The sequence below is a fragment of the Rhinolophus sinicus genome, linkage group LG06, assembly GCF_036562045.2.
Source record: "Rhinolophus sinicus isolate RSC01 linkage group LG06, ASM3656204v1, whole genome shotgun sequence".
Lineage (NCBI taxonomy): Eukaryota > Metazoa > Chordata > Mammalia > Chiroptera > Rhinolophidae > Rhinolophus > Rhinolophus sinicus.
Window position 1 is genome coordinate 129,115,790 of NC_133756.1, and position 13,603 is coordinate 129,129,392.

Here is a 13,603-nt window from a genome sequence, read left to right on the forward strand (position 1 = left end):
AAGGTCCTGTGGGAGATGTATCAATGCTCTAAGCGTTGTTGAAAGATCCTTTCTGTGCCTTGGAGACTTGTTCAAACGGCCTTCCATTTAAGTCTGAAGTTTGGATTGCTTGCTCTGAACGTAAGTCCTCCATTCTTCAGAATCTAAACTGCTTCCTGCCCCAGCGGCCCCATCTAAGGCTCACCCAGCTCCAATTAACCTCCCATCATTGGCTCCCTGAGTTTCTCAGTTCTCCTGAGGCTCTGTGGGTTTGTAGATGCAACTGTGTGCCCCACTTTCTGTACTCAAGTAGTACAAATCGATGCTAATTCCAGCTTGGCCTAAATGTAAGTAAGAATAAAAATAGTAGCTCATATTTATGCTGAGACAGGCACTGTATTAGTACATTACATGGATTACGTCATTTAGTCCACCTAACAATCCCACGCAGTACATATGCTTTTTAACCCCATTTCACAGATGAGAAAGCTAAGAGAGGTCAACAGACTTGTCAGAGGATGTAGGTGCAACTAGAATGTGAACTCAGGTAAGATGCTAGAGCTTGCGCTCTCAACCACACTACTTTCCTGCCTGTTGGATGAGTAAATACTAAAACGATTGACAGTATCCAGTGTCCAAAGCTGTGCAGACATGGGCACCTATGCATTCTTGGTAGAGGGTAAATTGGTGCAGACATGTGGAGGATAAATTACTAGGCCCTACCAAAAATTTAAGTTTCCTTCATCTTCTAATCATTCCTTGGAATCTATGACACGGGCACCCTGGGGTTTGTAAACAAAGAAATACATACACAAACGTTCATCATGGCATCATTTATGGAAACAAGTAAATATGTACTAATAATGTTGGTTAAAACAACCAGAGAACATCCATGCTGTGGAATTCTACATATATATCAAAAAAAAATTTTTTTTTTTTTAATTATGTAGCTTTGTCTTTTTTCAAAAATTTCCTGACTGTCCACCGCACTTGGATAGAGCCACAAACAAGCCGGACACTCTCCAATCCTGTAGAACTTAGATTCTACCAGAGAATTTTGATGTCAACAAAAATATTTAGCTCTCTGGATTAATTTTACAGAACGCTCCTGTTTTCTTATTTCACTGGATAATGTGAATGATCACAAACAAGAAACAATAAGCAGTTGATGCTGCAGATGGTGTAGAACCACTAGATGAAACAAATTACAGCAACAAGCTGTTCTAATGCCCGCACACGTGGACCCACCATCCTTGGAGCCTCCATAGCGCTAAGAAATACAGACGGAATTTCATCACCATGCATAAATACTAACAAAGGGCCCAAACAATTTTTGTTGAGTTTTATACTGCAAAAACAAAATCAGTATGTCGTTAGTTGGGACTTGAGAACCAAGACTTAAATGTAATGCAAGGTGTGTCTGCAGGGCCTGCTAACGCAGTAGCCACCTTAACTCCACCTACACTGACATTTTTTTCTTTTTAGTGATTCTTCAATGGCAAAACGATTGTCATCAGACAGAATCTGATTTCTCGGATTTTTTTTTTTTAGTAGTCTTGACCTGGCTAATCATAATTTGAAGATCTCCAACCTTTCAAAAATCAGCAAAAGGAGAGCTCTGATGCTGTAAATACTGACATGGAAAGTTTCCCATGATATGATATCAAGGAAATAATGTACAAATCATGGTACAGAATAAGCGATTCTGTGTGAAGCTATGTTTGTGGGAAAAGCTGTGTCTAATGTACGCCACATACGTAGTTGCATATGCCTTGTCGGAGGTCTGGAATGATTCACACCAAACTGTAACATTCTGGAGAAGAAGGCAGGTAAATGCCAAAGAGGAAGGGGCTCAACGTTTACTTGTGTGCTTCTGTGATGCTGAATTTGTCCACAATAAGCCTGTATTGTTGTGGAATTAAAAATTTTAAAAGTACGCCAGGTATTAAGACATGATCGTGGAAATCATGGGGAGCCTCTGAAGGATTTAGGCAAGAAGCAGATATGGTCGGATTTGCAGCCATGTGGAGAGTGAGTTGGGGGAAAGCAAGAGGATACAGGAGATACGGAAACCAGTGGGGAGACTGCAGAAGGATGCAAGAGACGTTAGGGCTGTGAAGTCAGTGGCTCTTGGAGGCCTGGCCACGGTGAGGGACCTGGAGGTGGAAGAAGGCTAGTGATGCCAGCGTCTGACTCAGGCAGCTGCTGGATGTGCCTTTAACCCAGATGGGACCTGCTGGAGAAGAAGGAGGACTCTGAGGTCAGATGAAGGGCTGAGTGAGGGGCACGGGACGTGTAAGGTGACCATAGGAAACCCAGGTCATGGGAGACTCAGTGCTGGCGTCAGGAGATAGGTTACGTCTCAAATGTGACTTCATGGTAAGCGGCTTCTCTCAGTCATTCTAGAAATATTTATTAGGAATGAGCGAGGGAGATGTTCTCCAAAAAAAAAAAAAATGTCTCTCATGAAAAATGTAAATCACTTAGTTGGGACTTGGAAATGCTGTCCCTGCAGACATGTGAATGTGGGGTGTCTTATGCATCCAGAATTCTTTCATCTGCCCAGGAACCCCCAGGGAAGCCTGAGCTCAGGGAGAGGCTGTGAGCTTCCCCGAGGGGTGCCTCTGGGGCTTGTCCCTGTGGGCCTCACTTGTGGGATTTTCTGGGCAAGGTACCCAACTAAGGAGAAAAGGAGAAGCCCGTCAGTTCATCCCAAATATGTTCTAAGTACCTAACTGCCAGGCATGGCTCTAAGGACTGGAGTAGAGCTGTGAGCCAACCGAGCAAGTCTCTGCCCTCCTAGAACTCAGAGCTTGTTCAGTCAGCAACAAAGCTCTTCCCTCCTCGGCTGGTGACATGCTGGGCTTTTCCATGCATAGTGGACGGTGGTGTCTGAGCACTGCTGGGCTGAGGTCAGGGGAAGGGGGGATGGATCCAGGACCAGCTGACTCCCCTCTGGGGAATGTCCCCAGCCAAAGCCCAATTTGGACTGTGGAAGCATTAAGCCTTGAAAAGAGTATGAAACCCCTCACCCCAATGTGTAATTCAAAATAAGAGCCCAAATAAACCTCAAAGTTTGGCAAGAGCAACAAAGTTCTGGTTTTTCCCCCACAATGATGACTTCATGCTTTCCTTCAAAATGTTAATTGTCAAATTCTTCCTCAAAAAATTATTCTCGGTCCCCACATGTTAAGGGTGCTCTACACACAGTCTAAAACAAAATAGAGCAGAATACCATGAGTGGCACAGGGGAGTGGGGCCCCAGCGTCGTTCTGGCCTCCACATCCAAGGGAGTCGGACCTGTGCCGGGGTCTCAACAGCAGGAGAGGCCTCGGAGCTGACAGTCGTCGGGTTAGAGGTTGGGTTCATTGCAGTCGGTGCCTGGACACAGAGAACACCACCTGCCCCCTCTATGCTGGACACAGATGGAAGTCTGGCCATCCAGGCAGAGTCCAAGTCAGAGCCTGGCTCCAGTGTGGAAGGGATGGGCTGAGCTGGAAACCAGTGGTGTGGCTCCAGGGTCCCACTGATGTCCAGCACACACCAGACACACTGAACACTCAGCCCCACCTTTTGGGATTGCCGAGGCTCTAAGGCTCCCCCACCTTGGGGTGTGATGTCTCCCACACCTGGGCAGGTAGAGTCTCAATCGCAGGTAAGTGAGTAGGGCTGGACAGTGTCACCATGTCAAAGCCCTCTTGTTTCCATGAGCCCTGCTCTCCTCACTGAATATCTGTGGTCCTCTTTTGCAGAGCGATGAGGTCCTCACGGTCATCAAAGCCAAAGCTCAGTGGCCAGCCTGGCAGCCTCTCAATGTGTAAGTACCAACCAACAGGCCCTGCCCCTGCCCTGCCCTGTGCTAGCCTTGTATTTGGAGGCTCCCACCTAATGCACCGCAGGCCAGTTAGGTCATTAAAAGTCAGCAATACCTCGTAGATGGACAAACAGGGGAGGGGCACCGCTCACATGTGGAGTATCCCAGGTGCTCCATCTTCTCGGGAATGTAGGCTTGGTCTCTGTTTCTCCCTGATGCTCTAACTAACACTGCAGAGGGCCCAACTCAGGCATAACAATTCACCAGTATGTGTTTCCTCATGCTGTCAGCCACAACAAGTTGAACGTACATTTGCCCTCCCAGCACAGAGGTGTACTCACTCTAAGCATGTCTGCCTCATGGAAAGCCAGGTTTATCCCAGGTTCCATTCTCTATTTCTGGGAGATTTCATCCTCCCAAGCATTTCATCCTCCCAGGGATTTGCTGATGGCTCCCTAAACTACCACTCCCCCAGGCAGGTATGTTGGTAGGTAGATAGATAAATCTATCCATCCATCAATCTCTTGGACACTTCCCTGGGTATGGCCCACATGGACCTTGAACTTATCGTATCCAATATGGAACTCATCACTAAGTCCTGTCGACTCTTCCTTCTTAGTGTCTCATAAATCAGCCCTCACCTGGCAGTTCTCCTGGCAGTAGTTCAAGCCACCATCCTTTCTCGCCTGGACTATTTTCATTCTTCCCTCTCCTGTGGTCTTCCCCATCTGATCCTTCATCCACACTGTTACCAGAGTGATCGTCTCAGAATCCAAATCTGATTCCCTGCCTTAGAACCTCTCCGTAACCTCCCTGAGTCTCCAGGATCAAGTCTGCACTCGCCAGTTTCCCTTGTGAGGCCACAGTGGGCATAGCACACTTCAGCCCCTGCCTCGTTTGCCCCAGGGCTCATGTCTTGCTGCTCCCTGCTCTGCACCTCACTCTGGCCACCCGATAGCCCATGACATTCTTTGAACAAGTCTCGATTTCATTTATCTTTTATGGATGCAAGGCCTAGAGCAGACGAAGTTCCCAGTCAACCACAAGAAAATGGTTTATGAAGAATGGCTTGACGAGCCCCTCTGTGGAGCCGTTGGCATCCATTCACGATGGCAGTGATGACAATGGCAACAACACAGGAATGTGTGAGACTCTGCTCAGGGGGAGGAAAGGCAAACTCAAAGTGATGGGAAGGGAAGTACAGGACGTTCCAAAGGAAGACTCCACAGGATGGGGCGGCAGGAGCCCAGGGAGGAGGAGCGCTGACACGTGGCCAGCGGGGAGCAGGGAAGCTGTTGCCAGGCACCTGGTGCCGCCTGGTTAACCATTCAGCAAATCAATGGCTCGTTCCCCTACTACGTGCCAGCCTTATACACAGTCCCTGCCTTTTGGAATGCTCAGCCGGAAGGAGACAGACTATAGACAGAGTTCTGCCACTCCGGGTCTGCCCTTTGCACAAGTCCAAGTGGCACCATATGTACAGAATATACACAACATAACATCATCACGGTAGCGCTGGACACTCCACGGGAATAAGTGTGATGATGAGAATAGGAGTGGCTCTGGGAGCCCAGACATAGAGCACAGCCCAGCGTAGGGCTGGAGGGAGGTCACGAAGTCTGTGCAGGAGGCACCATGGCACTGAGTCTGGAAGGCTAGTCCTTGCTCTGGAGTGGCCCAGGTGTGGGTGGAGCTGCGAGCCTCAGTGGAGGCCTCAGGAGAGCAAGAGAGGACAAGGGCAGCTGACCAAGGGAAGCCTGGCTGGTGCATGGAGGCTTTTCCTTGTTGTGATCTCCAAGCCTTGCTCTGGATCTCCTCTGAGGAAGCTGAGACCAGAGCACAGTTAAAACCTTGAACACGCAGGTGTTAGGGGTACTGACCCCCCGCACAGCTGAAAAATCTATGTATAACTTTTGACTCCCCCAAAACTGAACTAAGAGTCTAGTGTTGACCAGTTACTAGACTGTTAATAGACAGTCTAGTATCACATATTTGTATGCTTTATGTATTATACACTGTATTCTTACTGTAAAGTAAGCTAGAAAAAAGAAAACGTTACTAAGAAAATCATAAGGAAGAGGAAATACATTTGCAGGACTTTATGTATTTGTTGAAAAGATTCCACATATAAGTGGACCCATGCAGTTCAAATCTATGTTTTTCAAGGGCCAACTGTAGTTGAAAACTTACCCAGCCTTGGAAGTGCCTTTCCTTCCAAGGAGAAGCAACAGAGGTACAGCCTGCTGTCCCAGGCTCTCTCCTGGTGGGGGAGCATTTGCCTGTGTCATGCCAGCCCACCAAAAAACGCTGATGTGAATTTACAAAGGTCTTCAGCCCTCACTGCATAATTAACATCAATTTGAAGAAAGTCCACTCTGAAGCCAGTTTGCTCAGGCTCTCTCTTCAGCTTCTCCCAGTTTCCAGGCTCTCGGAACCCATGTGTGAAGAATCCCTCACCTTTGGTCCTCTAAGCAGGCAGGGGCTCAAGGCCAGGTAGGGGTGGGGGACCTCTGGGCCACAGAGTTTATGGGTGCTTGTTTTTATACCACCAGGCAACCTTTATATCAGTGTTACCTTAAGGAGTTGGGTTTAGAAAGATGTAATAGGAAGCAACGTACTTCAGAAAGGAGAGAGGAAGAGGCGAGGAAAGGAAGCAGAGAAAAACCCTTTCACCATGAGCACTTACTCTGTGCCAGATACCCTTACATTCCTTATCCCATGTAACCCTCACACGAACCCCACTAAGAACCACTGTGGGGACTATGGCCCTCACTTTACAGGTGGGGAGACTGAGGCTCAGAGGTTGTATGACAGGTCCAACCTCAACATCCAGCCCCATCAATGGAGGAACTAGAATTCCACCCGTAACCAGCTGACTCCAATGCCTACACTTTTCACTACAAGGTCCTTCCAATTATTTAACAATGCATTCATTGTCCATTTTTAATCAATCAAGTCATATATATCTGCCAAGCAGACCTGATCAGCATGGAATTAGCTGCGTGACCATACCAAATTGTCTGACTCTCACCCCAAACAAAACAAACTCTTGACTTTTACTTACCCTGTGTCCTTCTATTAAGGGTGACCGAAACATTGAATTGCCTCAACAAACATTTATCAGGGATCTCCAAAGGAAAAGTACTGTGAAGGGTCTTAGGGATCTAGTGATGAGAAGAGCAGAGTTTCTCATGGAGCTTACAGTTTAGTGGCGGAAAGCCCTTAACCAGCTGATGACAAATGTGTGATGTGTCTATGAAATAAAGACATGAGGTGCCATGAGAGTGTGTAATTGGGATCTTCACCCAGCCTAGGGGTCAGAGAAAGCTTCCTTGAGGAAATGGGACTTGAACTAAGAGTTAAGGAATCCACAGGAGTCAACTAGGTAAAGAAGCAAAGCAGGGGAGAACATTCTAGAAAATCTAGAGAGAGCATCATGTGCAAAGGCCCTGAGGAGGGAGCAGAGTATAAAATACTAACAGGTCATGGTATAACTATATCCAGAAATCAAGGCTGAGTTTGATGTGGGCCCATGAAACATCAGGGCTTTTGATTTTTACATTAAGAGTAATGGGAAATCGTTGAAGGAAATCACTGAAGCAGGATGACAACATGATCAGACTCAGATGAAAACAACAATAACAACACTCTGGCTCCACTATGAAAAGGATAAGAGCAGATGAGGTGAGACGGGTGAAGAGGCGATTGCGGAGGCCCAGGGGAGAATCAGTAGTGACTTTGATTACGATGGTGGTGGTGGTGGTGGCGATGGACAGGTGCAGAGCGAAATATGAACAGAAAGTGAGCTTGTGGAGTCAGTGAGTACAGACAACTCTTCTGTGAAATTTGCTGTGAAAGAAGAGACTGGGCAGTAGCTCCAAGGGGATGAAAGAGTCAGTGGATCTTTTTTTTTCTTTTTCTTTTTTTCTTCTTTAAGATGAGAGAGACTTTCTGAAAATTTGAAAAAAATATTTGGGGACACCTTTCCACCCTTCACCCATCCCTCAGACTTCCTAAGTCCCCAGTGGAGCAAAATTACTTGATGGCACACACTTAGACCTGCCAAACATCCAAACCCTCTCCACTCAGTGCTACCAGCATGTGAAGGGAAAGCTCTTTTCCTCTGATATCCCCATACCCCATTTTCCCCTTCCCTCTTCCAAATCTCATTAGGAAGTCAAATTAGGAAGACTCTATGTAGCCAAGTGTTGTTTTGCAGACACAGCCCTGGCCCTCCTCACTGAGCCTGCTCGATTGAGGTTAATGGGATTCCAGCTCCCCTCGGGCCAGTGGAAAGCCAGGGTGACCTACTTTGTGAGGTCCTGCCTGTGGAAACTGACTTGTTTTTCAATGATCTTCATCTTTATCCACAGGACCACTTCTCAAAGGACAGCCAAGAATGAACAAATTAGCTGCTGACTTGTTTAGCTCAATAAATCAAGCTGTGGCTCCAAGAGCCCAGAGCGCAGGTAGAAACGGGAAAGACAGATTCTGAACAAATCCCACATCCTTCACTAGTTCCTCTGGCAGCTGAGTAGACAATGCCCAGGTTTCCTGCAAATCAATTCTGAATTTCTGCCACCCAGTTCCTCCAGTTTAGTCTGAATGCTAGGAATCACTGGAACTTTTAGAAAGAATTTGTATCCCTTTCTTATCATGGGTCCTGTAAGGGCTGTAGTCCCTTAATTATTCCCAGCCACTCTGTTGCATTAACATTTGATTAGACAACCATCTGTATTTTCGAGACAGATGAGTGGCAAGTGAACTGGAGACAGGTCACCCTCTCCAGAAATCCTGCCTCTGGAGTTTCTGTGTCCCATAATCACCTAAGCCGCGGTTCAGAGGTATCTTTCTTCCAAATCAAGGCTGAAGGTACAGGGCCCTCCCTTCCTACTGTAGCTCTTGCCCAGGTCCATCGATGTCCTCAGGATTGTAAAGGAAGACTGGCCTTAGACTAGAGGACCTAATCGGCCATATGGGGCCACATGGACCCGGAACCCTAGATGCCTTCAGGCTATAAACAGTTTTCCCAGTCAGGAAACCTCGCTGAATCCTTCCTCCACCCACACAGGACTTCATCCTAGTGCATGACTCGAGCGCACTCTCGTGGCCATATTGAGTTTCTGCAACCTGGAACGCTCTTGGGGATTACTGAGGGACAGAACTCAGTATTATGAGCGACCTGAGTCACCAGTGACTTGAGTCTCACCCTAACCTGAGTTTCACTGGTATGGACCTGTAATTTAGAACGCGATAGTAAATCTCTAGAATGACCATAAAAGTCTTTTATTGCATCTTTTGTGTGCTTTTGGAAGTTTTGTAGAGAAAGAAACTAACATTTACCAAACCCTATTATGTGTGATGATAAGCAATTTCCTCACAAAATACTGGGAGGTAGGAATGATGATTATCCCACTTTGCAGACGTAGTAAATGCAAACAGAGGTGGAGTCAAAGCCCCTGTGACATAGGTAATAAGTAGCTGAACCAAGATTCAAATCCATCTTTCTCTTCCTGTATCCTTTGTTTTCCCTATACACATGCTGTCTCTCTGAATGTAAAAAGATGAAACATCTCTCCACGTCTTCTCTTGGCTTTCATTTTTTCTCGTGTGAATTGTCTGTTCATAACTTTCCTTTATCTATTGGGATTGTGATAGTTTTTCTTACAAATTTAGCATGTTGCTCTGTATATGCTATAGATATTAACATTTGTCATTCACACATTTTTGCCTACATGTCGTTTTCTCACATTCAATACTTGTTGTTTTTATTATACACGTTTTTAGTTGATGTCTAATTCAATTAGTTACCTTTGTGATTGCTTTTATTGTTTCAAAGTTGAGAGAATTAACCTTTCTTTAACAGATCACTAAGCTTAACTTTTTTCGTATAATCTGGTTGTTTTCTATTTAACTCTGGATTTCTTTCTCTTTTTCTTTTTTTCTTTTTTTATTTTTTAATTTTTTTCTTTCTTTTTTTTTTTGGTGTACGATATTAGATGCGAAGCCCACATTTTTAAATTGCAATTAAGTTAGCCCAACCCCACTTGTTGCATAATCTTTTCTTTCCCCCAAATTTTGTATAAATCCTTATCTCAGGTTTCTGGGATTTCCAGTCTATGCCACTAATTTGTATTTCTTTTTTTATTCTGAGTATCACATCATTTTAATTATCATGCTTTATAATATATTCTGTTATAGGGTATGGCCAGGTCAACTCTATTTGCTAGAAAACTGATTGAAATTTAAATCCCAGATAGATAAATGAAACTAAATTAACAGAATACCATACATGAGAAAATGTGGATATAAGAAATCATGAATAAGAATTTTTATTATGGTTTGGATAAATTAAAGAACTCCAATCCTATTTAGCATTTCCTAAAGCAAATTCACACATATTCTTATCCATTTCATTATTTTAAATAGCATTTTTATTAAAGAAGTAATAAATACTTTGAGATGATTTTTAAATTTCATTTGAAGGTCAAAGGAAGTACAAGAGCTGATATTCATTTCCTAGATTAATTCATTTATTTCAACAAATATTTGGGGAGAGCCTCTGCACGCCAACTTCTAAGCCAGGCACTGGGATATAGCTGTGGACAAGACAAAAATGGTTCCTACTCTACAAGAACCTAGCAGGGTCGGTGGAAATTAAACAAGACACTCCAAGGAAAGAGTAAATTCAACATGCTAACAGGCAATTTGAGGAGAGGTCGGGAAGAACTTCCTCCAGGATATATTATGTAAGCCGGGGTCAGGGGGTGCATTTTCCAGTCAAGAGTACTGGAAAATAGCAAGGAGAAACAGATGTTAGAAAATTGCTCCCAGGCTCTTATACATTCAAATTCACCATATTACCCATCCTGAGGTGACGTATTTTGTGTGGGGATTGGTTACTGCAAATTTTCTACCTCTTGAAATGCATACCAAAGTCTGGAGAATACCTCACCCCGGTTACAGATTTGCCAAAATACATTTGCAGAGAACGATTTGCCTAAGGCCTTGTCAAACACGAGGTTCTCAGATGTTTATATCCATCAGCTGGGCAGTGTATCAGGAGGGGTATTGGGAGGAGGTTGGCTTGTTTTCTCCTGCTCTGGATTCCGGAGCAGAGCTGTTTTTGTCCCCTTAGAATGTCATGGTAAATAGTGTCACCCATGGGGTACAGGATATGAACGACTAATCAGAGCCAAAGCCACACGCTCAGGGAGATGGGAAAGTAATAGGTGTAGTGGTTGGTCTCTATGGCAATGGAAAAGGAAGCCTGTTCTCCAAGGCACTGCTGGACTTCAGGAGCCACAGAGGGTGGGGTGTAAAGCAGCCCTGCCCAGAGGCCAGTGCACGCTTTCTGGCACTTAATGGAAGGCAGGCCCCAGACCATGTCCTGTTAGTCCCCAGGTGAGCAATGCCGCAGCTCCTCAGACTGTAATTCTTCTAGAAGCCAGGTCTTTAAAGCGGCTGCTGAAACCACTGACCTACATGCCAGAAAACACACACATCAGGAAAGGATAATGGAAATGGAAATCATAGCTCAGGTGCCAGGCACTGGGCTAAGTACTGTATGTATGTTCTCGCACTGAGCACTCGTAATAACCCTCTGCAGTAGACATCTGGGGATCCCCATTTTATAGATTTGGACACTGAGGCACAGAAATGTTTGGCCATTTGTCCAAGGATACACAGCAATAACAGGTGGTGCCAGGCTTCCTTCCCTCTCTCTCTGCTCATTATTTGATCTCATCTGGCCTGCCAGAGCCCAAGGGGTCCAGTTCCACAGGGCTTAACCAGGGCTGAAGTCACTGCTTTCTGGGGACAGGTGAGGGCAGCCAAAAGCAGCTGGTCCCCACAGAGGGACACAGGGACACCTAAACAGCTGAGGTGGACCAGCTGCCAGCTGGACTGAACAGACGAGTTGATCCCCAGCCAAGGATTCCCCACGATTAGCAGCCTGGGGCTGCAGGGTCAGGCAGAGCTGCCTTCAGACCTCGGCTCCTACTACCTCTAAGAAAGAACATCTATACACTGTTTTCTTCTCTACAGAATAAAAAAATAATACTCGTAATTCTAACCCTGCAGGATTGTCATGGGGGTGGGGAAATGACGAGGGTCTGCCACCAAGTGTGGGCTGAGTGACTGTAACTCTCCAACCACCACCACTGATCTCCTACAGCCCTGGCCACTCTGAAGACCTCTTAGTGACACGAGGAGACAGGCTGAAGAACTCCTGGAGCTCAGGGGTTGTCAGCCAAAGGTCTCCGGCTCTGTAGCTGGGGCCCTGCTCACCAATTGGAGGAAATGGCTGTGAGCCAGGTGCCAGGGCTGGGCCTTGCTGTAAGCAGCCTCTTGAGGGCAATGGAGGCAGCAGGAGGGGGAGACGCCCCATCTGACGGCACAGTGTAGATCTCAGCACAGTGAAAAGGAGGTACGGGGGAGGACTTAGCAATTGATGAGGAAAAGAACACTGACTTTGAACGAATATGGGTTGTGGTCTCAGTGCTGCCACTTTACTTGTGACTTTGGAGACGTTACGTGATGCACCTGAGCCTCAGTTTCCTTGTCCATGAATTGGACTCAGTCATCCTTACCCCAAGTCTGTTCTGAGGATGCAGTAAGAATGTGTAAGAGGTTTGGGGCACTGTTAGCCAGTTTTTATTTGTAAAGTTCACCTCACATCCATCACAGCACATATCGTACAAAGCATTTATTCATTCATTTATTCAGAAATATTTACTGAGCACCTACTGCGTGCCAGGCACTGTCATAGGCACCTGAAATAAAGCCAGGGACAAGGCAGACAAAAGCCCTGCTTTCCCAGCGCTTCTCGTCCAGTGAGAGGTAACAGTCAATAAATAGTTAAACAGATAAATAAGAAAATGCAAAAGAACAGTAAGTATGTGGACACATTAAAAGGGGAGAAGGTGGTAGCCTACGGTTCCCTCCATGTGAGGCCAATGGATAGATTCAGGGGAGAGAAGCCTGTGAACCAGTCGTGGCCAAAGGCAGAGATCAGTAGGAGACTGAGAACCCGCCTTCCTTCTGTGCCGCCGCTCGTCCGTTAGCCATGACCTGGCCAGATGTCCCTCAGAGTGTGCACCCCTGGCGCCCCTAGTGTAATGGTCTCTGTGTGTGGTTTCCAGGAGAGCAGCACCCTCGGCTGAATTTTCCGTGGACAGGACGCGCCATTTAATGTCCTTCCTGACTATGATGGGCCCCAGCCCCGACTGGAACGTGGGCCTGTCTGCAGAGGACCTGTGCACCAAGGAATGTGGCTGGGTGCAGAAGGTGGTGCAAGACCTGATTCCCTGGGATGCTGGCACTGACAGTGGGGTGACCTACGAGGTAGGTGTGTGACGCCTGGAGTGGTGGGTAACAAACCTTGCCCAGCACTTCACCCGGCCCAGCCCTGTTCTAGGGGTCCTGGACAAAGAGTTGAACCTCGCCCAGGCTCTGTCCTAGATGAACTCACAGTGTGGTAGGGGAGGCCAGCGTGGTCTCATCATCACATGCTCACATACAGTGTGATTTGGACTCCGGAAAGGGTCCATGCAGCTGGCCAGGAGAGCATGGAGAGGGAATCTGCTAAAGAGCAGCTCATAGGTAAGCAAGGGAAGATCAGGTAAAAGGTAAATGCCTGGAGGAGAGAGGGAGAAAGAATGAGTGGGGAGCAGCAGGGTATTGATGTCCATTAGGCTGGGCCATATTCCAAAGGCCTCTGGACAGCCAGGCCAAGGAGTTTGGAATCTCTCCTGAATGTCAATGTTTCTCAGATAGGGTCAGCACACCAGCTGCATCAAAATCTGGAAC

General features: G+C 46.4%; 1 protein-coding gene across 1 annotated transcript in view; it reads left to right on the forward strand.

Moving 5' to 3' along the window:
- The window catches only part of SPON1 (spondin 1), a 247,140-nt gene that overhangs the window by 218,006 nt on the left and 15,531 nt on the right, over window positions 1-13,603 (forward strand). Inside the window, exons 7-8 of the mRNA XM_019754482.2 lie at window positions 3,732-3,796; window positions 12,937-13,138. Coding sequence (XP_019610041.2) covers window positions 3,732-3,796; window positions 12,937-13,138 — 267 coding nt within the window. The remainder of the gene's footprint in view (window positions 1-3,731; window positions 3,797-12,936; window positions 13,139-13,603) is intronic.